Source organism: Oikopleura dioica, chromosome PAR (assembly GCF_907165135.1).
Source record: "Oikopleura dioica chromosome PAR, OKI2018_I68_1.0, whole genome shotgun sequence".
Classification (NCBI taxonomy): domain Eukaryota; kingdom Metazoa; phylum Chordata; class Appendicularia; order Copelata; family Oikopleuridae; genus Oikopleura; species Oikopleura dioica.
In genome coordinates this window covers 6045142-6070908 of record NC_137293.1, presented here as the reverse complement: position 1 = coordinate 6070908, position 25767 = coordinate 6045142, and the positions used below count along the sequence as shown (strand labels likewise).

The 25767-nt window shown below is 42.6% G+C and overlaps 5 protein-coding genes and 1 pseudogene across 5 annotated transcripts; 4 read left to right on the top strand and 2 right to left on the bottom strand.

The window, feature by feature from the left end:
- The first annotated feature begins 7053 nt into the window (after window positions 1-7053).
- Window positions 7054-8298, top strand: LOC145701492 (protein O-glucosyltransferase 3-like). Its single transcript, XM_081778709.1, has 6 exons — window positions 7054-7060; window positions 7136-7338; window positions 7385-7514; window positions 7600-7946; window positions 7989-8161; window positions 8205-8298. The coding sequence occupies exons 1-6, from the start codon at window positions 7054-7056 to the stop codon at window positions 8287-8289; spliced, it is 945 nt and encodes a 314-aa protein (XP_081634835.1). The 3' UTR covers window positions 8290-8298.
- Window positions 8299-8428: 130 nt separating this feature from the next.
- Window positions 8429-9396, top strand: LOC145701491 (DNA replication licensing factor mcm4-B pseudogene; annotated as a pseudogene).
- A 257-nt stretch (window positions 9397-9653) lies between these two features.
- Window positions 9654-18874, top strand: LOC145701490 (uncharacterized). Its single transcript, XM_081778708.1, has 8 exons — window positions 9654-9793; window positions 10248-10348; window positions 10391-10482; window positions 10539-10665; window positions 14658-14779; window positions 17143-17301; window positions 18094-18239; window positions 18336-18874. The coding sequence occupies exons 1-8, from the start codon at window positions 9654-9656 to the stop codon at window positions 18379-18381; spliced, it is 933 nt and encodes a 310-aa protein (XP_081634834.1). The 3' UTR covers window positions 18382-18874.
- Window positions 18875-19243: 369 nt separating this feature from the next.
- On the top strand, window positions 19244-22377 carry LOC145703411 (1-phosphatidylinositol 4,5-bisphosphate phosphodiesterase zeta-1-like). The gene is made up of 10 exons (XM_081780769.1): window positions 19244-19384; window positions 19428-19580; window positions 19623-19945; window positions 19989-20399; window positions 21195-21350; window positions 21395-21509; window positions 21552-21739; window positions 21781-21932; window positions 21973-22066; window positions 22106-22377. The coding sequence occupies exons 2-9, from the start codon at window positions 19475-19477 to the stop codon at window positions 22043-22045; spliced, it is 1524 nt and encodes a 507-aa protein (XP_081636895.1). The 5' UTR covers window positions 19244-19384; window positions 19428-19474; the 3' UTR covers window positions 22046-22066; window positions 22106-22377.
- Window positions 22378-22635: 258 nt separating this feature from the next.
- On the bottom strand, window positions 22636-24540 carry LOC145703346 (reticulocalbin-1-like). The gene is made up of 4 exons (XM_081780696.1): window positions 24497-24540; window positions 23741-24258; window positions 23267-23639; window positions 22636-23222 (listed from the first exon to the last, which is right to left on the bottom strand). Exons 2-4 carry the CDS (start codon window positions 23782-23784, stop codon window positions 23058-23060), a joined length of 582 nt encoding a protein of 193 aa, XP_081636822.1. The 5' UTR covers window positions 23785-24258; window positions 24497-24540; the 3' UTR covers window positions 22636-23057.
- A 296-nt stretch (window positions 24541-24836) lies between these two features.
- On the bottom strand, window positions 24837-25767 carry LOC145701488 (uncharacterized). Its single transcript, XM_081778707.1, has 5 exons — window positions 25706-25767; window positions 25589-25656; window positions 25197-25404; window positions 25015-25065; window positions 24837-24970 (listed from the first exon to the last, which is right to left on the bottom strand). The coding sequence occupies exons 1-5, from the start codon at window positions 25713-25715 to the stop codon at window positions 24837-24839; spliced, it is 471 nt and encodes a 156-aa protein (XP_081634833.1). The 5' UTR covers window positions 25716-25767.

Here is a 25767-nt window from a genome sequence, read left to right as displayed (position 1 = left end):
ACCATGACGACCCAGTCGTTGCTCGAAACGGCTTTCAGGGGACCTACCCAGCGTTCCTTCTTGCTTTTAGCGTCGGTCAGGTTTTCTCGCTTAATGTACACGACAGCGCCAGCGGGATTGGTCTCGGCTTAGGCTCGTTTTTCAGCCTGTGCTCCATGGCTCGGTCAGCAGCTTCCATCGCAGTTTTCACAATGGCTTCCGCCGATTTCGCTAAAGCTCCAACATTGAGACCAAACACCTGAGGTGTTTCCGCTGTCATTTCTGCGCCAGTAGAGTGGGTGAAAGTACTTTTTCGGCCAAACCAAACTTCTCGCGGTGAAATTTTCGTGCTTTTGTTTTTCACACTATTGAGCGCGCGCATCACGTGGGGAACGCAGTCGGCCCAAGTTTTTCGACCGGAAGATGAGTTGACCATGCAGAATAGACTGTTTTTGATAGTCCGATTCGCTCTTTCTGCGAAAGCGTTTGATTGAGGGTGAAATGCGGTACTTATTGTATGTTTTATCTGGTTAAGCTTACACATTTCGTCAATCACGCTTGCGCAGAAGTGGGTACCTCTGTCACTGTGTAGATGTTTCGGCAAGAAATCCATGGGAAGGAAGACCTTGTAGATGAGCGCTTTTGCAGCGCAGATAGCAGTGTCGGACCGCGTCGGAATGCACCAAGTGTAGCGAGAGAAAGTGTCCGCCACCACCAAATAATACTTGAATCCGCCAGCGGGAGGCATACAAGCGAAATCGATCTGAATCGATTCGCCAGCTGTTTTTCCACGACGAAGGGTTCCAAGTGGCGGTTTGGTACGAGTTCCAGCAGATCCTTTTCTGCGTAGGCAAGGGACGCAGCTGTGGACGTAGTTAGAAACATCGTCTTGAAATGAAGGCCACCAAACGTCCTCTAATCGCTCTAAAGTCCGCGGCTCGCCCAGATGACCGGACAAGTCGTGAGCTAGAAAGAGAAAGTGACTTTTACCGCTTCCGGTACCACCGCCCGCGCGCCAGATTTGAATTGACACATCAAGCACCCGGTAGTGTTATCCAGGAACAGAGCTTTTTCCATCTTGAGTAGAGACGATTGTCGGTGGTCGGAGTCCTTCACCAGCGATTTTATGTCCAGTGGCTCCTTACCAGATTCCAGAAAAGTGATGATTGCACTCAGAGCAGAGTCCTCCCTTTGATAGTCCAGAATGTTATTATAATTCGCTGACACCAACGGAATCTCCATTGGCGCCGCGATAGCCTTGACGTTTACCTTATGTATCTTCACCTCTGATAAAGTGATTTTCTCCGGAAACTGATTTTCGTTCCAGAAAGGGACGAAGACACGTACTGGTGAATTCTTGTCGATTTCGTACTCGCGACCAACGGGAAACTCAGAGTCGTATCCAAGTGATTTGTCGTCCTCGCCAGGTCTGCGGCTCATAAAATCGGCGAATTGATTTTCTGATCCCTTGATGTAGACAATGTGAAAATCGAATTCTTCCAATCGGCTTTGCCATCGGCTTATTTTAGAATTCTTGAACTTCTTTTTGTGTAGGAAGATCAAAGATCTGTGGTCTGTGTGAATCTGAAAGAATCTACCTTTCAGGAGCTTTTCCAGTCGCTCGCAGCACCAGACAATGCTAAACATTTCCTTTTCTGAAGTGTTCCATTTTCTTTCAGCTTTGTTGAAGGTGTGGGAAATCGCGCTTACTAGGTGCACTCTCCCGCCATACTCTTGTAGCAGAACACCACCCGCTGCGTACAGGCTCGCGTCTGTGTAGAGGTGAAAAGACTCGTCAAAGTTAGGAAAGCTTATGACAGGAGTCTCGGAGAGTCGTCGTTGAATTTCCTTGAGCGCCAAATCCGCTTCTTTGGTCCACTTGAAACAATTTGTTTCGTTCGCCGAATTTCGAACATCGTTTATGGGTTTCATTCTGCTCGAGAAGCAACCGGATGAAATAGCTTCGCCCATTTTTGTTTCTAGAAAACCTCGGATCCAATTCAATGACCCGATTAATGAAGCTAACTCCTTTTGGGAGCGTGGGGGTTTCATCTGACGAAGGGCGGAGACTTGCGCAGGGTCCGGTTTGATTCCTTCTTCGTTGATGATTCGGCCCAAAAAGTGAGCTTCTGATTGTAGGAAAGAGCACTTTTCGCCCTTGAGTTTAGCGTTAAACTTGCGGAGCGCGATGAATAGGTTTCGGAGAGTGTTGTAATAGCAGCTGAAAGACTTCCCAAAACATACTATGTCATCGATATAAGAAAGCATCTTCTTCCTGGTGGGGCTTGAGTCGAGAATCGTGTTTACGACGCGCGAGAATATATTCCCCGAGCATCGATAACCGAAAGGTAATCTGCAGAAGGCGTAAGATTTCCCACCCCACTGGAAGGAAGTCTTATACCTATCGCTTTTCTTAATAGGGCACTGCCAATATCCGCTCCGCAAATCAACTGTGGCGAAATACTTGTTGCCCGGTCCAATGTTCGCGATCGTATCCTCCATGCTCGGAAGATGATATGGGTCGGATTTGTCGGAGAGGCATTTGTTCAAGCTGTTCTTGTAGTTGATGCAGAAGCGCATTTCCCCAGATTTCTTAGGGATTGGCAGAACGGGGCTATTAAACCCTTTCTGGTCCTTGATCTCTTCTATTATTTTCGTATCGAGCAGTTCGGAGATGTGATCAGTGACCTGGCCATGAAAAGCTTGCGGAATAGGGTGTTGACTGATGTTTCGACTCGTACCATCAGTCGGGATTTCGATCTCGAATGGGAATTCACCCATTTTTTGACCGTCGCAGCCGAATCTGTCGTCGAAATCCAAACACAGCTCGGCGACCACCTTCTTTTGCCCCGGGTCGGCGTTTGCTGGTAGGGTAATTCCGAGTTTTTGCTTCGCTAGCTGAATGGGGCACCTGGCTGCGTTCTTGTTAGGTGCGTCCAGCTTTGGGACTTTTGGTGGCGGTTGAGTGCGGGATCGATCGCTATCCTTGACCGCTGATCTAGTAGTCAAGTATTTCTTGATTTTGGTCCGCTTCACTCCGTCCAGCTTCACCACTTGAGTCTCAGTTTGTGTGAAGGCTTCGTTGTAGCAAAATGAGAGAGTACGATTCTTATTGTCGACTGTGAAGCTGTCCGTCATCGCATTCTCTAGTATATCGCGGCCCAGTAGACTTGGGTATTTACTGCCTGGCATAATGGTGAGATTCAGGGAGAATGCAGGGCCACCATTGAATGATAAGCGGCAGGGAAGGATACCCATCGGCTGCTCGGCGGGAATATTTGGGCTGAAACCGGTGACCTTGAAGGGACAGGGCTTCAGCATCTGGAGAAATTCGTCGGGAACGTAAGCAGCGGACAGACAGGAGGACTCGGCTCCGCTGTCGACTTCCATCGATACGTCAAAACTTTTAGAGCCCGTAATGATGGTAGCCGAAGCGAAATAAGCCTTTCCTGGTCGCTTCTTCTTCACTGTGTAAAAGTGAACGTCGAATGGTTGGAAATCTTCAACGTTCTTAGTCGTATTTATCTTCTTGGATTCTGGTTGTTTATCGTCTTTCCCATCCTTAGAATCGTTGCTGGCGCGCTTAGCATTCTTCTTCTTTTGTTCTTATTTCTGTTGAAGTGCTGGGAGACGGTCGCGCTGTCAACTCGATTCTGTCTTGTGGATTGGGCGAGACGGCAGAGTTCGTTGATATCGTAAACTTTTGATAGGCTTGGAAGGATTGCGTTGAAAACGTCTGGTTCTTCTTTCCTAAGATTCAAGTACAGCATCATCGTCGAGAATATGTCAAATATTTCATCGACCCCGGCGTCGGCTGACTTCTCTTGTCGGTAAGAGTTCAAAGTCGCTTGCTTCGCCTCGTTCATCTTTTGCAAGACGTTGGCGGTGTAGTGTGCAAACGGCTTCGAATGGTCGTATTCGACGTCGAAAACTTCGCTTAGCTTCAGTAAGTAGTGACTCTTCGCGGCGAATGATTTCTCTAGCAGCGCCTTGGCCGATTTCCAGTCTTGACAATTCAGAAATTCGGTTCCAAGTGAGCGTTCGATGTTCAAGTCGAAGTGGCTGTACACTGCTGCGATGAAAGGCTGTTCACGTGAAGGTCTGTCGCGGACGTAGGCGCGGTGATAAATGTCGGCTCTGCCCAAGAAGGTGTTGAAAGATGTGTTGCATGCGGCGTCCAGCTTCGGCAAGTCTTGGACGTGACGAGACCAGGTAGTGGCCACCCATGCTTCTTCTCTCATTGTCGCATTCGTAGAGTCTTTTCCTTGATCGAGCTCGCAGGTAAGAAGCGTTGTACTGAGCTGTTCTAATTTTACTCTGCTTTCTGTGATCAAGGGCTCTAGGCTTGGCTTTAGTGATTCGTCATTTCGCACTTGTTCTTCGAGGTAGTTTACTCGATCGTTTATGCTTCTTATTTCGGTGACGGTTTCTAGCAGTGATTTGTTCGCCGCCATAGCTCGAAATATATCGGCAGTAAGGGTTTATGGGCCTTGGATTACCTTTCAGGCCCTCAGAAAATACTGCGACTAAAAGTCGCAATATGATGAGCTGAGGTGCCTTTTTGCGCAAACGCCCGACGATTTCTCTGTCCAGCGATTGTCGAAATTTCAAGGTCTGGTCCAAGGGTCGATTCTTCGTAAACTTCTCTCGATTTTTGGTGAAAAGTGGCGAAAGAATTATGTTTTTCTCAGTATTTTAGGTTTTCCCCGGCGTGCGTGCGTGGTTGCGTGGGCGCGACTTTCGGCGCGTGGGTCGTGGTGGCGCTCGTGTGGTGGCGCTCGCTCGGGGTGGTGTTGGTGTGGTGCGGCGCGGAAAATTCTCTGAGTGGAGTTTCTCCGGCGGCGCGGTGGCGGTTGGTGATTCGGTTCCCCTCGACTCCGCTGACGGCCAATCAGCGTCCAAGTTGCGAAACTTCGGTTGTCGATGGCGGAAAATTTACCTTTTCTCCAACGGGACTACTCTGATACCACTGAAGGGATCCTAGCTTCTGACACCACTGAAGGGATCCTAGCTTCTGCTGAATCTCCCACTTCTAGCGTAGTTTGCCTGCTCTCTATATCTGGACGAGTGAAGAAAACGAGTAAAGTATCTTTGACGTCTGTATTTCGAGCTGGAGTAAAATAGAGGTTAATTCACGAACTGCGTGAATTACCGAATGGAGAGAAATACACGGCGGCGACCGAGCAAAGCTCGATCTAGATAAGCAAGTGACCTTAGGGGACGAGGGAGTCTAACGAATCTAAGATCCCAATAACAGTCTAATTTTCAAAAAATTTGGATGAGAAATTATGGAGAAAATGTCATTTGAAAGAAACTGGCACTTTTCACATTGTTCCTGTTTGAAAATTGTTTTAATTTTCGATCAGTTTATAGAAGAGACTTTGAGGTTTCCGAATCTGTTTAAATCTCGAAAAAATCTCGATCCGTTCAGATTTTACGGCCTCGTGAGAAATAGGTTCTTGCGGAGCGCGGATCGTTCATTTCCAGAGTCAAATTCCAGACCCTTTATTTTCAATAGAACGGCTTATTGTTGACGGCCAGTGATTTTTCGTTCTTGTGCAATTATTTTCCTGGTAAAGGAGTTAAGCCGTCCGTGGCTTAATCTAATCCACAGTCTAATCAGCTATTCTGATTGATATTGGAAGTGACGATAGAAACGCAGCATATCTTTTCATACACACTTTTTTTAAGGCCATTGCATATTTTAATAAATTAGAATACATAGATTCATCATCGTCAAAGATCCGAAGAATAAGAAGAAAAAGAAATAGAGGCTATGATTTCAACGACGTATCTGGAAATAGGAGGGGGCTGATAATATTTAAAATCTTCAAATTTTTTGTCATTATGTCGGAAAAGATTTTTGTCTAAAAATGTGTGTCCCTCTAAACTGGTCAGCCCGGAAACAGGTGAGGTAAGCTCCAGCTCATTTTTAAGTACCTTCAAAAAACTGCAATGTTCGAATTACACAACGTCATTATGGCTAACCAGCGGTGAGCTTTAAGGTAATACCTCCTAAAAACGATTTTTGGTTTTTACTCGCTCTAGGAAATGGCTTCAATTAAGACATACTCCCGTTTCTTTTCGTAATTATTTTCAATAAGTTGATTAGACGTCAATTAAGGACCTCCCCGTCAACAATTTTCGAAAAATCTATTTTCGGAATCTCATAATTTTGACCCCGGAAATGGATTCTATAGGTCAAAAGACGATTTTGAGGCTTCTTTTTTTGGGGGTCTATCTCGACTCTAACACCCTCAAAATCGCGTTTGAAAATCGGACTTTTTAACGAAAAATGACGAAAAAGTCCCAATTTTGCTGAAATTTCTGATTTCTGTTGGTCAAAAAAATGTGGAAACGTTTGTAGAGGTAGTCTTCTTTGCATAGAGAATTTTTTATTTTGTGTTTTTTATTTTGAGTAAGATGTTATACGGCCTGTTTTTGCTGGATTACTTCGTGGAAAAAGAGGTACAGGAAAAATACAGCTGTGGAAAAACAAGGAGTGAGAAGATGAAGCTTTTAGGAAAAAATCAACCCTTTCTGGAATGATGCAAGTTTTTTGGCAATTTGGTAATATTTCAACAAGTCACTGTGCGAAATGCCCTTGTGGATATTGAATAAAAACGAAACTACGGTATCGAAGAATAAGTTTGTAAATTATAGTTTTTCGAAGCGTCACTGCCGCGGAAAAAATATAACATGATAAGCGTTCGTTATTACTGTATCTTTCTAACTGGTAAAAACGTTACGAGCAGAACCGTCCAAGAAGCGGGATGGGTTCATACTATCAATCGAGGTATCTTCCGATTATAGTTTGTTTTTTGGAAAGTCTTTCTCGCGATGAAAAATTGTATTTGACTTGAGAAAAAGAAAAATTTTCAGACAACAAAAAGACGAAGAACAGAGAAAGAAGAAAGATGACATTAAGTGGGAGATGCTGGCAAAAAAAACGCCGACGTGAAAGTCGAGAAGGAGATTGGCTTCAAGTTTGACGGGTCGATCTTCTTCAGATATCGGATGCGCGGATCCGCTCCAAATGGCATTATAATAAATTTATAATTAAATTTATAATAAATGTGCGGTACAACAAACAGCTAGTTTTGAGAAGTACGATCATAAAACGTGACTTCAAATAAAATTATCTTTTTCTTTTCAGAAATTCTTCCCGAGCCAATCTACGACGAGTCTTGTTACTGCCCCTCAACCTTGGAGCAGTTCTGCAAAGAATTCGATTGTCCTTCGAACTTCGAGGAGCTGGATGAAGATTTGGCCCAGTTTGGCGAAATTGATCTAGACCGACTTTACAAAGATGGAAAAAGGAAGAAAAGAAGGAAAGGAAATGGGCAGCGGGAGGACACGGTGAAGCGACTGCTCATGTTGTCATCAAAGATCAAGAACTTTTGAGCCGATTTTGACATGGTGCGGATCCGATAACACGACAGACATTGCGCTTCCGACATGGGATCAGACCAAGAACACGAGGCATGCCTTGTTTCGAGAGAGGAAAGACATTCAATACGTTGAACAGATATCAGGTGAAAATTCAGGTTTCTGAATCGCGTCTAAAATTTCGGAGATCAAATCATCCATGAAACATTCTAATCTTTTCTTCTTTCGTAGGGGAAGTTGTTCCTTGGGAGGATGAGATAGAACGGGGCTACTTCCGCGGACGAGATTCGAATCCTTCCCGCCTAACACTTTGTGAACTTTCGATGAAACATCCTGAGGACGTCGACGCCAGACTGACGAGGAATCTGCACAATAAAAAAGGTCAAGACCCGAAGAAATATGGCGAGCAAGTGAAACACGTGTCCTATCCTGACATGGGGAAGTTTAAGTATCAAGTCCTTGTGGATGGCACTGTTGCGCCTTATCGAACAGCATTGTTGATGCAAATGGACTCGGTGATTCTTAAGCAAAAGTCGATGAATTACGAGTGGTGGTATAGATATATGAAGCCATGGGTGGTAAGCGCTTGAAGCAAATTTCTCTCGTTTGATTATTTCTAGCACTTCATTCCAATTAAAGAAGATCTATCCGACCTTCGAGAGAAAATCGAATGGGCGAGAAACAATAACGATAAACCTCGCCAAATTGCTTTTAATGCCAATGCTCTTGCTGCTCAATGGATGAATCCAGAATTTATGTACCGCTACTACGCAAAGACAATAGAGCTTTACAGGTTTATCTTTCTCTGAAGCATATTTTGAAGCTTTCTATTTCAGTAAGAAGCAGTCGAGGCCTGTAAAAGTGACAGAAAACCATGAACATCTGACGCAAGAATCTGACCCAGATCTCAACAATCAGTGACAAAAGTACTTCAGTGAGAAACCCTGCGACTGCCAAAAACGATCCAGAGACGAATATCCCTTTAATAGCCTGGACTCCAGGCCCTGGAGCTCTTGTTCTTTCCGACAACGGTATCTGCTGCATTAACGAGTTTGACAAGATGACTGAGTCTACTCGCTCCGTCCTCCACGAAGTAATGGAATTCTGCACTTTATCCGTCGCCAAAGCAGGCATCATTTGTCGCCCCAACGCTCGTACATCTGTCCTCGCCGCTGCCAATCCCGTCGAATCAGCTTGGAACGCAAACAAAACAATCGTGGAAGACATCCAATTGCCGCACACGCTCATGTCGCGTTTCGATCTAATCTTTTTGGTGCTCGATCCAAAGGACGAAGCTTACGATCGAAAACTCGCCGCATATTTGGTCTCACTGTATCATACCGACAGAAAAGATGTGATGAACGATGATCAACAACATCTCGACCAAAAGTTGCTGAGAGACTACCTCGGTTACGCCCGAGCCATGGTCAAACCAGTGCTTAATGTAGAGGCAAAAACAGAGCTTGTCAATTCTTACATCAAAATGCGACAAGTCGGAGCGAATAGAAAAGCAATTTGCGCTTACCCGCGTCAACTAGAATCACTCATTCGACTTTCCGAGGCCCATGCGAAGGCTCGTCTTTCGGATGTCGTCGACAAAATGGACGTAGAAGAAGCTGTTCGGCTCTACCGAGAGGCACTGAAGCAGTCCATCATGGATCCAAAAACTGGCGCAATCGATATCTCCATTTGGTAAGAAAGTCTTCCTTGATTTCAAAACCTAAAAATTGCATTTCAGACCACTGGAATTTCCGCCCACGCGCGTGCCCAGCAAGAAGAGCACAAGAACGCGCTCAATGTTGTGATCGAAAGAGAGGTTCAAGGACAGACTATCAAGGCAATCGTACTTCTTAGCATTTGGAGACGATTTACTGATAAAGCAATTACGACCCAACAGTTTGATCTTGCTGTTCAGGACTTAACTGTAGCTGAAAATTTCTGAAATATCTTTTGAACCATGAAAAGGCTCTAGAATCCGAGGATGTCGTCGCCCGACACGGATACACTATCCGCGTCAATCACAATTAACTAGTTCAACGAATTCAACTCACTCGCCTTAATCCCACCTGACAAATCCATTTTAGAAACATTTATTCTACACTGCCACTTATCGCACAAACACACTCTTGTTTCTCACTGTTTCCCATTCTGCAACATCTGCTAAACAACGAAAAAATGACAAATTCTTTGCTTTTGATGCGCTGAGACATGAAAATTTTTATTGAATAAAAATTAAATAAGTAAGAGACTGAAAAAGACCGGAAAACTTACTAAGTGGATTAAAAATGGCTCCAAAGGGAACTGCAGCTGATAAGAAGGCAAATGATAAAGTTGCACTGCAACTTGCAGATAATAAAAAGGACAAGCCAGAGTCGGGAATTCCAGAGGAAAATGAATTACAAAATGATGAGGACAGAGAACTCAAGTAATTTAGTAATTATGAATTCTAAAAAATCTTCCGTGGGAACTATTTTCAACATCAAATATTAAATAATAATAATTCTTCGCGTAACTTTGCTTCTATGAATCATTTTTTGTATCAAAAATAAGCCTGAACATAACGCTTTCATTTACTCCTTTTCGCTTATCTATAAAAATCAGTTTTTCTTGAAAAGAATCGCTGATTTTGGTGATTCGTCGCCTCATTCATTGGCGAATCAAATGAGGGATTACAAGATTCAAAAAGAAATCAAAAAAAGAAAAGAGAACAATGCGTAAATTAGAGAAAATAAAGAAGTCAGTTATATTTTTCTCGCGCGCTAGCATATTTTGTACTCTCATCCCTCAAAATTTGTACCGTAAAAAGATTTTATTTTTACGCTTTTAAAACCTGATAATCGCCGCAAGCTTTTTTCAAAAAACGAGAATTTTGTTTTCAGACTCGAGCGGGGTGGAATGGGTCAAGACGCTCGCCCTCGTCCTTCTAGTCGCTCAAAATGCCTCCCTGGTGCTCGCAATGCGCAAAGCACGAACAGACGAGGTGATTCTTTATTTAAAAACAACTCCTAAGCAAAGTTTTTAGGGAGACAAGTTCTTCAATACCGCAGCAGTGTTCTTTTGCGAAATCTTAAAAATCGTCGCTTCTTCTTTGATTTCCTCGTCGGCAGCCACAAGGTACCTTTCCAGCCTTCAAACCGTTCCAGTGCAATGTGCTCTCTTTCTACGGCGAGATCAGCAGCGAGATCATCAACCGGCCCTGGGACACGCTCAAAGTCGCCGTTCCCAGCTTCATCTACACCGTCCAGAACAACTTGTTTTATCTGGCGGTTTCCAATCTTCCAGCAGTTACTTTTCAAGGTACTCATTTTTAAACTACTTGATTTCTGGGCATTTGTTTGAGCAAGTTCATTGCTGTCTGACTGGCTGGGCTCGACAACCTGAGTAGAAAACCTGAGTCAGAGTTCTAAAACAGTAAATGAAAAGCCGCTTAGCGGCTTTATTTAATAAAAAGCCGCAAAGCGGCTTCGCCAAAGTTTCCAAGGGGATCACCCCCGATTTTTCAAAACTTTGGCGCAGCTCATTTTCGCCTATCATTAGATGCCTCGTGTTCTGAGGATCATTTTGATATATTATAGTACCCTCTACATAAATGCATCCCAAAAATTTTGGCCTTCAAGGTTTGAGAAAATGCATGTAATTTGTACTTAGCGTGAAAATCGCGATTTTTTCAATTTTTCATCGTTATCAAAAGAGGACAAGTAAGGGGTTGATCGAAAGCTTAGAATGCGCTGATTACGAATATGATATCCGCACTAGAATCTTCGGCCATTTGTTGGCGCTAGAGAGCATTTAACCACCAAAAAATGCCGAAAATGGCTCCAAAAAGTTCTACAACTAGGAAAATTTTTTTCACTCATCCAATTATGCTGGTTCTACCAGAATATTAAGTTTAGGCTCTGAGCTATCTATAGAAGCAAAAATATTGGTGATTAAAAAGCCCCAAAAAAAGTAGATACGATTTGAAAATGGTCAAAAATAGCCATTTTCGCCAACTTTAATCACTTTGACGGCCTGTAATGCATAAGCGAATGTTATGCTGGCAAGCTGATTCTACCAGAATTTGCTCCTTCTAACGCGGGCTTTCTAATGCGCCCAAAACCAGCTTCCTACGTAAGCTCAAAAAAGTAGATAGAGGTCAAAGTTGGCGAAATCAGGGGGATCCCTTATTAAGGGATCATTAAATGATTAAATCATTAAATGATTTACTTTCACTAGCGAAGACGCTTTGCGGCTTCGTTTTTAAAAAAAGCCGCTACGCGGCTTTTTATTTTACTGTTTTAGAACCCTGACTCAGAGTTTCCACTAAGGTTGCCGAGCCCAACTGGCTCCGCGAGCGTTTCCTTGATCCTAATAAATAGTGTCACCCGTTTTTAAATCAAGGAAAAAGTCAAATCGATGTTTTCAGTTTCCTACCAGCTGAAAATCCTGACGACTGCTTTTTCTCCGTCGCCCTGCTGAAGAAACAGCTTCTCCGCAGTCCTCATTTCCTGCCTCTTTTCTGGCTTCGCCGGCGTCTTTTTGAGAAAATCCTCAAGACAGGACAAGTCTCCATTTGGCTGAGGAACATACAGCTCGGCCTTTTGCCGCCGTTCTCGCCGGAATTGGAATGATCGCCAAAGACGGAGAACAAATTGCCAAAAAGTAAGCGACTCTTCTTTTGAGAAAAGTTGAGATTTTAAAAAGCCGAATTCATCTTTCTCGGTTTTTCTTTCTCGTGCTAAAACTGTTTCAGGGAATCTTCTTTGGCTTCAACGGCATCGCCCTGGCTGTGGTCTTCAACCAGGCTTTTGGGGGCCTGTTGATCGCCGTCGTCATCAAGTACGCGGACAACATTTTCAAGGGCTTCGCATCCAGCATCGCCATCATCGTCTCCACCATCCTTTCCGTCATCTACTTCGGCTTCCAAATACAGGCACGGTTCAATACAGTTTCATAATTTGCTTTCCAAAGCCGCAACGACACGGCTTCTCGTCTTAATGAATCCATCTTTTGAAAATGTGCTGAACTGAATCGACAGAGTTCGTTTGTGACAGGCGCGGCGCTGGTAATCTGCGCCGTGTATTTATACCTGCCCCAACCCAAAAAGATCTCTTGCCAAACTCGTTCGCCGCCGCGTCGCCTTCTTAACTATGACTGTACTAGTCAATTTATTTATCTGTAAAATCGCCGCACAAAATATGTTTTCCGTTTTATTTATGGGGGTCGACGAGAATTTTTCCAGGAATGATCGTAATTTCGCTTATACACATAGTCAGGATATGAATCTTATATTTTTGGAATCTACTGATTCTCCCGAATCTGTTGAGCATAAAATCATTTGATAAAAATTAGTCTAATTTAATTAGATTTAGGGGTCGAAATGAACAAAATTGTAAAAAAATTGACCATTTTTGGTGCATCTTCGCGAAAATGGAATCAGAAATCCCGATTCTCGTCGACCCCCTTCTTAAATATATCAATTTTCGAAAATATATCGTTTTTCTTGTATATTTAGAGTCAAAATGACCTTCTCGTCCCAGGAGGAATTAGCTTCCTGGCTAAGACGAGTGTACAACACTCATAATCCCTGGAGACGCTGCATGATTTGTCAGTGGAAGCCGGGCCGCGCTGACGAGCCGATACCACGAGGAGCGATCGAACCAGGTCGAAAATCAGATATTTTCGACCATTTCAATAGGGAACACCCTCTCTGTAACAGGTAAGAAACCAACTTGGGCAGACGGAGATCTTAGGCAAACGGCGATCTTGGGCAGACGGCGATCAAATTGAAAATATAATCATAATTCAATTTAAAGAAATTAATTCGGTTACACGACGTTTTCAGCATACCGACGTTTTCAGCAACCGACGTTTTCAGCAAACCGACGAATTCAGCAGCGCTCAGTAAACCGGAGCCTTTTTTCTTCTTGATTAACTTTTCCGGGAATAGTTTATTAGGACTTTGATTGAGAATTTAGCGACTCTCATAATTAGACCATCCATTACGAAGGCTCTTCGTTATCAATGTAAACGATGTCATAATTCGGAAAGCTTCCGTAGAGTCCACGATACTGAATTTTTCATTTCGTCTCTTATTTATGTGTTTATGCTCAAGAATTTATTCGAAAATCGGATACAACTATTGAGATTATTCAAGCCTTTATTTAGGCCATTTTGGCAAAGATATTGACTTCAAGCCGAAACTTAGCTGTTTTTTGTTAATCAATTGAGAAACCTCTCTGTTAAGGTTAAGATCTAGGATTGATCTATTCAATACGCCGATAAAGGGACCGCCTAGATAACTAAGTCCTGAGTTATTCAAGGCTCAACTTGGGGGAATCGACGGTAGTGCCCTTAAAATGAAATCAGGAAAGATTTCGCAAATCGGACGTTATTTTTACAAAAAAAGGTCGTGAGCGAGCGCGAGTGAGCGCGAGCAGAGATCTCGCAATTTTAAGTTGAGCGAGTGAGCGTGAGCAGTGGCCTTGAAATTTTACGTGAGTGAGTGAGAATGAGCGCTTGCTCGCTCGCGGGTGACGGGCGGCCACGTTCTGCCAGAACGGCGTTCTGCAAATGCAGAATGGCGTTCTGCATAAGGATTTTTTTTTACGATGTAACTTGATTCTGATCAGCATCCAGCGAAGCTTAAAGAGTAACTCCTGACTTAAGAAATTCTGAGATTTCCTTCAAAACAGGCGCGAAGCGAATATATTTTTTGAGTGCAGAACGCCGTTCTGTACTTACAGAACGCCATTCTGCATTTGCAGAACGCCGTACTGCTGCAGAACGTGGCCGCCCTACACCCTCGCTCGCTTACGCTCGCTCGCGGCTCGCGCTCATCATTTTTTCAAACACTGGTCTCGGTTCACATTTGAACTTGAGTAATTACTTTTGAAAAGTAGAGAAAAGTTATGAATCTCCTCCGGAAGCTAGTTCCAAGTATGGGAGAGTATAATACTCTGAATATCAGGATATTTTTAAGAAAATCGAGGCAAGTCGAGTAAGTCTTTGCTATTAAAATATATGGACCGGACTTCCGGACTTGGACAGTGATAAGTCCGTTCCTGTGAAACACAGAAAAGCTTTTTTCAAATAAAAATTCAATTACAGATCGTCTTTCACCCAAGATCGACCACTCAGTTGGTTTGCCCTGAGCAAATGATTGCTCTGAGCAAGAGAATAGCGGATAGTACTTGAGCTTTTAGAAGTGCTTTTGTACGTCTGGTTTCATGAACGCAAATCGGCTGAATTCCCAGTCAAAGATGGCCAAAACGGGGGGGTGATCCCTAAATTTAACTCAGAAATTTTAGCCCAGCCGCTGAAGAAGACAACACTCCTGCTCCTCAAGAAGAAGAGTCAATGGACGCTGGATTTGCTTCGGATGTTGCGACTCTGGGCTATGAAGAATCAGAAGATGATTCACATTCCCAAGGTAAAAATTATATTTTGAATGAAGTTTTTGTTTTTGAAAGCATTAAGTTTTACATTTTTCCGAGAATGAAATTTTTCAAATTTTAAAAATAGATTGATTTGTATTCAAAAGAATATACTCTGGAATCAAGGAAGAGAACTTTGCTAAAGGAAACTTGAAAAGATCTTATCATGTCGGTTCTGTTAACGCCGAAACGCAAAGCGACCAATTAATTATAACAAGGCCCTTAAATGGCTTATCAGTTATGTAAAAATTATTTATAACTTATAACTTATAGCCTAAGTTATAGGTAACTAAACTTTTAGTTGACGTAAGATGATTATAAAAAACTTTTTGCAGGCGAAATTCGGTAAAACCTGAAAATGGCAACAAAGGCAACAAGTGCAACAAACATGTTTTCAGCCATTTTCAAGCCTTTTCAGCCAACTTGCCATTTTCAGGTTTTGGAGACTTGAAGCTGTTTTTTTCAGATGCCCTTGTTGCCCTATGTTGCCCTTGTTGCCCATGTTGCCATTTTCAGGTTTTTCGCAAAATTCTGACATTGTCAGATTTTCAGCCCTACAGAAAGCCCGTCAAATTTTGGGTAGATTCGACCAAGTCGTTTTCGAAATTTTCCAAAGAATAACGTCACAAATGACGTCAGAAATTCCAAAACCCAAACTTTGAGTCCTATTTTAACAGTGTTCCTGCTTGAATTTTTCGGTGTTTGATAGCGCAAATGAAAGCTTATTAAAAACTATACAAAGGTTTTTACGGATTAGGAAAAAATCGAAGAATTTGGCTCTAGAATTTCCCGAAAAAAATTTCGAGGAAATGAAAACTTATCAAAAACCTTAGTAGAGTTTTTCATATGGATCAATTTGAGCTATAGAACATGAGAAAATTCCGTCAATAAAGCCCAAAAAACGGGTGACGGGCGGCCACGTTCTGCCAGAACGGCGTTCTGCAAATGCAGAATGGCGTTCTGCATGAGAATTTTTTTACGATGTTACTTGATTCATATCAGTTTTAACGCTTTCAGCTAAGCTTAACTTCTCAATACACGTGGTCGGTAAAACCGACCACGGCGACTTTGGCCCTCAATTACTTCAAAGGTTGTAATCCGTTTGAGCTAATTTTTGCAATGTGCACTTATATGAACAAACCGAACCACTCTGCGAAGTTTCGTGAAGATTGTCAAGAGGGATGGCGCTTTGCACACGACCTCTTTCGAGCTCATTATTGAAAAATTGAAGGGTTTTTTCTCCTTGATAATAACATGAATAAATAGCTGAGTGTTCGGGCTTTCTAACAGTATAGTTTTAAACTTATTATCTCGACGGAAATATGAATGAGAGATCAAAATAGTCGGCGCTGTTTTTCACACTCCGAATTTGGCGCGCCGCGCGGGCTGAATAATGCTTGGTGGTCGGTTTTCCCGACCCCGTGTTTTGAGCGCTTAGTCGCCCGCCCGTGTATTGAGAAGTTAAGGACCCCTCCGTCATGTGATAATGACTTTTTCAAACACGGATATCGGATTGATCCCCTTAAGATTTTTGAAACATTTTTTGATAATTCTGTAGCTCGATAGTTGCTCTAGGGCATCAGAAGGAAAACAAGCTCATAGGCCTCTTAAGGGTGTCGCAACGATAGGTTAAAGTGAAAATATTTTTCAAACATGGATATCATTATGATGACCTTAACTGATCAAAATTTTTTATGTTGAAAATTTAGCTGAGACCCTTGTCAAGGGCACCGACAAGTGTATGGTGATATGTTAAGGGTTTCACTAAGAAAAAGGGTTTGAAGATTGGTGATCGACCGAAAAATGGGCAAATTTAGCTAAAAAGCCCGAAAATCAAGCTTTTAAAAGTCGATTTTGAGGGTCAAGGAGTCGAAATAGAATTTTACGACAATAGAGAAAATGATCCTCAAAACTCAAAGAATCGATTTCCGAAAATTTTGAGTGCAGAACGTGGCCGCCCTGCACCCCAAAAACTGACTCAAAATTTTCCCGAAATGGTCATTTTTGCCAACTTCTAGCGTTATTGATGACGTCATCGTCTGACGGTTTTGGAGTCGCCTCATAATTTTACGGGCTTTCAGCTGAATCTATAAACAGGCAAAGTCAGGATTTTGGCTGCGAAAAGTTTTTTAAATTCATCTAAGAAAAATATGAACTTATGGAACTATTTTTGATCAAGGAATTTGACTTCGGTTTAAAAATTTTTTCGAAAATGGTTGATTTTAGCTATTGAACGAAATTTTTAACTCGGTAATTTTTCCATATTGAAAATTTTTTTTATTGACATGAAAATCGACACATTAACAAAAATGCATATTTACTCATATTTATGTTGTTAACCATTTAACCCTTCCACCAGCAGAGCCAAATCATGAACGCGCACAACTTGCAGCAAGCCGCCAATCTCGCCCGAGCTATTCCCCAAAGTCTCCAGCTTCCGCAACTCAGCGTCCAGCAAATCCAACTCCTCCAGCAACAGCTCCTTCTTCAGCAATTTGCCAACTCACAACAACAACAGGTACAGTAAAAGTCTAGTTTTACACTATTCGCGCGCTTGGTAAGCCTCATGGAAATGGCTCTAAAATCGGTTTCGGTCAGAATTAGGGAAAACTGATCCGTCAATTTTGTAGATAAGGGTTAAGAGAAGTTATTTATCGAAAAAACTGGACCGATTTAGTGGAAAAAATTCCAGGAATCGAGAGAGTAAGATTTGAAATCGCTCTAAAAGGAAATTTTTCAATAAAATTTTTTTTTAGAGTACCATATTTGAGTTTTGCGTGCATTTTTAGGTAGGATTACTTTTGAAGTGAAAATGATACTACTTCGCATTTAGGCGCTACGAAAGTTCAAATTCATAGCTTATATCCTTAAGGTTAAAAATAGAGATATCAAAGGGGCTTACGATCGAAATTCGGCCGTAAATCATGAATGAATCTGTCGCCCCTTCTTAGCCGGCCAGGGTGCACCATCTATGGAACAGGGGTCAAAGAATAAGGTCTCTTACCGAAGTGATTTTGAGTTTCGAAAAACGGAAGAAACTGAAGGGCTATTTATCGATTGGCTACCCTAAGGTTACCTTTCGGCTACCCTGTGTTAGGGGTAGGGTTCGGAAATAGGCTTAAGGGACCAGGCCGAGCTGGCTCGCGCGCCTTTTCGAATAAGGGTTGTAGATTTTCAAAGTTGATGAAAATTTCTTGTATAGTTTTTTATTCACTTTCTTTCCTCATTCTTAGTTAGTCGATAAAAAATTTTTCGACCACCTCCCCCTTAATATGATAACTTTGAATGAAAACCAATAATTATTATTCAGTTCCGCCTTCTATACTTCGCAAACATGAGCTCCAAGCTGCAGGAAGACCTCGACATGATCCTGAAAAAAGTGCCCGACGAGTTCGTTTCCAAGATGAAGCTCAATCCTCGACTGCTAAGAAGCGGAATGCTTCGACTGATGATCAGGTAAATTTTTATCTTGAAGAAATTGTAGTATTTTTACCTGGCAATTCAAAATTTTTCAATATTTTCTCTGCCAACTAAGTTAATCGCCTCTTTTAGCGAGAAAACGAGCCAGCTCCAAGAGAAATTGGGTGGACTGTGGTAGATGGCGACACCATTAGTGACCTTATATAACTGCACCTAACGTACCCAAACCCCTTGCTCGCCCACATTTTGTGAACATTTTTCCCTTGCTCGCTGAGTTAAACTCCAACAAGACCTCCCTTGGTCACTCGCTTTTTGTAACCAAGATCCGTTGGTCGCTTTCCTTCTTTTGCTTTCTACGCCCCCTTGTTCGCCCTCCATGGCTTCAACGGCGCACCTTTGCTCGCCCGCCTTTCTCCGTGTTATCCCTTGTTCGCTCTTGAAGCCCCGCGAGAAGGCTATATAATGCATAGCTCATCTTCGTTTTTACTTTTGAACGGCTTTTTTAATTGGATTTTCATGTTTTTTTTTCCAAGCAAACTTATCTTTTCACCTCCATTTTTGTCAAATTTTCATATCTTCTTCATAAGAAGAAAATTTGGTGCGCTCTTTTTGCTCTGATTGGCGCGCGCGAAAATCAAATTGATTATCCCAAAAACTGGAACAGAGTGAAAGAGAAAGACGCAATTTTCAATTTTTAGAGAAGACTCTTCACCTTCCCATTCCCGCACCTTACGCTGACGACAAAAACCCTCACCGCGGCTACATCTTCTAGAGTCGGAGCGCGCGCTGGAACTGCAAGAGGACCAGTCAAGGCGACAAAATCTCCTGTTGAGAAAGTCCCCGAGGAAGATGAAGATGCTGGCCCTTCAAGGTAATGCTTATAGGTGATTACGTCGCGTAAATTGTATCTATAGTCGAGTCAAACTGACTTCTGAAGGAAAAATCATCGTCAAAGGAGTCAAAAAGTTCGACTTGAAGGAGCGATGCAACGTCCTCGAGATCGTCCTCGCAGAGAAGATCACCTCAGCAAAGCAGACAGAGCAGCATCTTAAAATGCTCACATAGGCCGTCGAGAGCATCAAAGGCGAAAAGCAACAGGCTCAGACTCACGCCAAGGGTCTTGAAGAGTACAAGATGATGAAGGAAGCTGAATATGACAATTTAGAGGAGCGCCTACAAAAGTTTGTCTTTAAATTATCTACCGTAGTTTATCAATCTTTTCAGTGCCCAACGAGAGCTTCGAAAGTTGAAGAACGACCTGGACAGCACACATGTGTGCTGTCTGCGAGTTCCGGGAGTTTTCGGAGAAATACCAGTTTTACAAAAATTTGACGGATGAGAAACTCAAGGAAATGGTCCGCGTTTTTGAACCGACAGGTAAGTTTTTCTTTTTTACTGAAGCTCCAGTATCAATTCTAGCGACGGAGAGTAATCTTGAAGACCCAAACTTTGAAATCGTTCTCTACGGATTCGCCATGTACATTCGTTCGGCAAAAGTGATCGACGATTCTTCTTACGAAAAGATGCAGGACATGAGCCGACCGATGACGGACTACTGGATCGCTTCCAGTCACAATACGTATCTGTTAGACGACCAGCTGACAGGGCCGAGCAGCACAGAAGCGTACAAAAGTGCCCTGTTAAAAGGTTGCCGCTGCGTCGAACTTGACTGCTGGGACGGAGCTAATGGACAGCCGATTATTTACCACGGTTGGACCAGGACCTCGAAAATAAGCTTCAAGGTAAAGTCTCAACCTTTTTTTTTAACTCTTAATCTTTTTTTAGGACGTGATCACAACTGTCCGCCAATACGCCTTCAAAAAATCGGAGTATCCAGTCTGCCTTTCGCTCGAAAACCACTGCCACATTCCCCAGCAGCAAAAGATGGCCAAATACATGGTCGAAATCCTTGGAGACCTTCTGCTTCGAGCTCCAGTCGATCCTGATGAAGATTGTCTTCCATCTCCCGAGGCGATGAAGGGAAAAATCTGGATCAAGGGAAAGAAATTGAAGGAAGCAGCGGGAGATTCGACGAGGAACAAGGCGGAGAATGACGATTTCGTCGTCGACGATGAAGTTTCAGAAGAAGACGAGGGAGAAGGATACGCACAAGGGAAGGATCGAGACAGCCCAGTTGGAAATGGAAGTGTTCCAGCAGCAGAAGAAGCTGGAAACCAAAAGAAACAGAAAAAGACCGTAAGTTTAACTTTAGGCCCGACCTGTTTTTTTTATAATTTCGAATCAACAATAGTCGTTCCCCGAATGGTTGAAAAACACTAACTAAAGTACAGTGGTACTTCAGAAGAAAAGCCATCCGCGTTAGGATTTTACAAAGCTTTGGCTTTCGTAAAAACCGTAAAAATCGGCGAAAACACTCTTCTTCCCGAAGAGTGAGCTTAAAAAGCTCCAAGGTTAAAAATATTTGCTCTTCTTGCACTTTGAATTTGTCTCACTTTTTTCTGAACTAACAAAGGAAGCACAAATCGATAATTACACAAAGAGAGTTTTTTTTTGAACTTTGCTTTTTTCGAACGTCACTGTTTGTTTTTTCCCTGAGGAATGTTTTCGGGAAGAATCACTTATTAACCGCAAGAAAAGTAAACTTTGATTTAGTTCAAGGACCAGGTTAGAAAGACGAGTTTGTTGCTTCTCGCCACTAGTAAATCCATTACCGCCCCTGTAAGCAACATTTTTAACCCCTTATTCCTCGGCTCTAGAATCAGTCTCTTTTCAGTCGACTTCGACAGACGAGGAAATCTCTTCCTTGTTTTCGTCGCCCGAATTGCGCCCTTCTTCAAAAACGAGTAGCTTTCGCTTCCGAAGCTCTCGTTTTCCGGGGCCCTCGCGAAAAGCGGGACTGACTTTTTATTTTGTAAATGTCGTAAATTTACAGTACCGTTTTCTTGTTTTTTTTTCAATATTGCGCGCGTTTGTGTTTGTGTGTTTTTGGTTTCTATCTGTTTTGGCGTTTTCTGAACTAATTTTCTGTAGAAAAAGATCAAGCTGCATAAAGATCTATCAGACTTGGTGATCTACACTCAATCCCGTCATTTAACAGACTTCGACGATGCCCAGCAAAACTCGGACTACCGCCACATCAGTTCCATCGACGACAAAGTCTGCTCTTCCTATGCAAAGAACCAATCAGTAAGCCACTTTTTCACTCTTTTTCTCCATCCCTGCTCTTCTAGAAAGCACTTCTGAACCACACTTCCCGACAGCTGATCCGAATTTACCCCAACAAAAAGAAAATAGACTCTTCAAATTACAATCCGATCCCTGTCTGGGCTTACGGATGCCAAATCGGTAAGCGTTCTCTTCCTTGATTCCCAATAACGGCTACTCTAGTGGCGCTGAACTACCAAACTGCCTGTGAAGAAATGCTGATCAACCAAGCTCGCTTCAAACAAAACCAGGGCGCCGGCTATGTCCTCAAGCCCGAGTTCTTGCGAGAAGATGCTCTCCACAACAATAATTTTGACATCAACGATAACTCAACTTTCCCCCGCTCCCAGCCCTTTTCATACAAAATCAAGGTCGTTTATTCTGTCAAATTCCCTCTAAATCCGTCTTCAAGATCATCTCAGGCTGCCAGTTGCCAAAGCCGAAGCAGTACAACAAAGGAGAGGTGGTCGATCCTTACGTTAAAATCCGCGTAGTTGGTCCTCCAGTCGACGACAGTCCGAAGAACTCAAGGACGACCAAATTCATCGACAACAACGGCTTCAGGTGAAAACGAATCCATCATTCCCTTTTGACGATTTTTAAGTCCTTGCTGGAATGAAGAATTCACCTTGACAACTTGGTTCCCCGAGCTATCGATGCTTGAAATTCTGGTCTAGGACAAAGATGTCGGAACAAAGGTGAGACATCTCTAGAGTTCCTCTTTCAACCAAACTTAGGACGACAAACTGGCAAATTCGTACCTTCCAATGGACAGCATCGTCCCCGGCTACCGGCAAATCCCGCTTTTCGACAAAGAAGGCGGCAGTCTCTACCCAGCCACTCTTTTCTTCCACATTGAAATAAGCGAGTAAAAAAAAACGCCACCACCTTCATCTTCACCTTCAACTCGACCACTCCTCAAACAAAGAAATTAATTTAAAAATGACCTTGGTGCTTCCTGATCCTCATTTCTTTTTCGAAACTGTTCACTGCATTCACGAGCCATAAATAAAAAAATATAAACAAAAATCTCCTCGCAGCGATTTTACCCGGGCCAGCGGATGTGTACTGTCATCATTACTGGATGTAAACTCGACTTGACATTTTCAATTTTTCATTTTCTGATCGACAGTTTTGACAGATTTCGCGGCGTCTTGTCAATTCTCCCCTGTCAAAAGTACCATCAACGTAAGCTGAATTATAAATAAATTAATAAATTTTCGGACAGGATTAAAAAACAAACATTTTTAAAACTACGCTTGTTTATTTTGAAGAATTTTAATGGCACGATTGTTGAAAAAAAGAAGAGTTTGAAAATGATTCTAGAGCTCGTCATGAATCATGATGAAGAAGGGAGCTTCCCCAGTGAGTAGCTGGCGATTCAATGAAGGCATCATAAGCTTTTGTCCGTTTTTCTTCAAAAAAACTCAGGTTAACCGCGGTTTACCGTGGTTTTTCATTGTTCTCAGCGTTATAAGATATCTTTAATTTATTCCTTGTTTACCAAAATTATATCCTTTTATCAGAAAACCGCGGCTCACCGCGATTTAACGGCTGCATTTTATATAAACCGCGGTTAACCACGGTTAATTTTCACTCTGATAAACCGATTTTTACAGTTTTTCTTCTGTTTGACGGTTGTTAACCACGATTTTATTCTTTCTCATGCGTAACCGTCGTTAACCGCGGTTAACTATCATCTCTAACTGATAATTCATCAGTGATGAACGAGACGAGATGAAATTGAAGAAATACGGTTCCTTTTAAAACTTCTTGTTTGGAAAGCGTGCTAGATCCGTCACGGTCGGCAGTTGCGATCAGATAATCTGCCTCAGATTGTATCACATCGAAGTCCTAAGTCCTAAAGCTACAAATTATGGCTCCTCGAGAATTTCTACCGGCGGATTCATCCAAAGCATCACTTCGGCCATGTTCAAAAAGCCGTCGCCATCAATGTCTCTTTCTTTGTTGAAAATGCGCTTTTCATTTTCGATCCAATCATCGTCGATTCCCGGCGCTTTCCAAGTATTTGGTTCTTCGTCGAACTCGTCATCGCCCATCGGAAGAATCGTCTCTTCTTCTTGATCTGGTTTGTCAGAGAACGATCTCGCTCCAATGTCGCCAAGATATTCTGCAAGATCGATGTACCCATCGCTGTTTTTATCAAGATCTTCCAAGGTTTCCAAAGCGATCACTTCCATCATCTCCACATGCCCCGTAGGATGGAGATAATGGGTGAACTCGTTTCGGGAGAGATGGCGATCTTCGTTTCTGAACAAAAGGACGATGATCAATACTCTTATTTTCGAACAACTAGAATGATTCTTTTTCCCGAAGAGTTATCTTTTGAATCAGCTAAAAACGCAACGTACGTGTCAGCAGCGAATCTTCGTAAATCCTTCTTTTTCTGGTACATAGCTGTGGCTGCATTGATTGAGGGATCTTTGTAAATTCGCTCTGTTTTGATTTTGATAAAAATTTAGCTTTTCATTTTTCACTCGTTTTCAGCAACAAAGAGTCGATAAAACCATTCCTGGGTTGTACTTTGCCTCCTTGAACTCCTCCATCGAGACCATCCCGTCTTCGTCCAAGTCCATTTGTTCCATCTTCGCATCCGTGTCCTCAAACACAAATCTGTTTTCGACATATCTCATCCACTGCTGCAGCTCGTCCTCGTCAACTTCCTCATTTTCATCGGCGTCCATTTTCTTGAAGATTTCTTCCAAACTGAAGAGTTTTTCTTCCTGCGTCATTTTTTGAAACTCTCGCGATTGGTTTTGGTCGAGGATTCCGTCGACGTGGGAGTTAAAGGATTCGCTGGCAGGATCATTTGTGGGTGTTTGAAGATGACTGGTTCCTCGGGCCAGGATTTTGAATGGAAAAGAAAGCGCTAGAAATTGAACACATGAGAAAGTCTCTTCCTTGATTTCAAAAGGGGTCGGAGACCTGTGTAAAAAACCTGAGTCAGGGCTCTGAAACATAAAAGCTTTAATGAAAGATGCTTATTAACGGATCTAGAGTCAGGTTCACGACACAGGTTTCTGACCCGAAAATATCTAAAATTAAAAGATATTCTTTGACTATGAACTTGCGCCACAAAAAATCCTCGTTTAAGAAATAACAATTACCGATGTTTGTCATTTTCATTCTCTTTTTTCTCCTTTTGTAGTCCTCACTCGAACAAACAATAAACAACCTGAGCCCTCGTCAACTGACACTCTGACTCAACTTTTTTAACACTATTTTCGGAACAAGTATTTTTTTATTTCAGAAATGAAAAAATTTAAACAGTTGGCAAGGACATTGCTGGAGTTTCCACGCTCTTTTTCGACGGAATGGGCTCTTCGAATTGAAATTGAAAAACGACAGAAAATGGAAGGAATGAATAAGTATTCATCTAAGGAATATATTTGAAGATAAACTTCGGGTCCATGAACATTTTATGATCCATGATAAAGTCATGAATGGTTAGGCCCTCAACCCCGATCGCCTCGGAATTGAGCTTCTAATTCGCGCTTTTTCAATTTTTCCTTCAGCGTCTTCCTGTTGGCTCTTGCACATCATCAGCGCTTGAAGATATTCGGAAAATCTCTCTCGCCGGGCTGAAAAAGAGTTTTTAAAATTGAGAGAACAGAGAGATGCGTACTCATCCAGGGATTCGAGCTGTTCCGGCTTCGATTAATGAGCGGATCTTCTTCTGAAAAATAAAAGAATAAAAAATCAATTGCTTCTGTAGAAAGTCAGGGAACCTGAGTCAGGATCCAGTTGTTTTAGGACTTTAAGTAAGGTTTTCGTCACAGGTTTTCCATCGAAAGAAAAGAGACTCACGCTCATTGTCGATGCAAAAAGTCATAATCTGCCCGACCGCTTCCGAGATCTTGAGTCTTTTCATGTTGAGCAGGTTCATCTCCATTTCGATAATTTTCCTTCCTTCTTCGATGACTTCTCTTTTGAGCTCCTCGAAGCAGCGGCCGTCTGGCTTGATCAGTGTCGTTTTCTCAAACAGCATTTTCGCTCTGATTCGCCGATCTGCTTGCTTAAAATCACATTTTCAACTTTGAAGAGGTGACCAGCCGGGCTCGCCAACCTGTGTTGCTATAGGAATTCGAAGAAAAGCCGCGTAGCAGCTCTTTTAAAATCCAAGCCGCAAAGCGGTTTCACAAAAATCGACAACCCAAAACTAATTCAACAATCCGACCACTATAAAAATTCCCGCATACCTCGAATCTCGGATCCAGCATGGTCTTGACAACTGGCTCTCGAAGGCAAACTTGTCCATCCAAGTTCTCTAGAATGAGTTCTTGCGATCCCTCGCGCTTTAGAAGCTCTTTTTTTACCTGGATCCATGGCGAGTGCTTCTTTATTCAAAGATTATATACGCTGCGGAGATTTATTGACG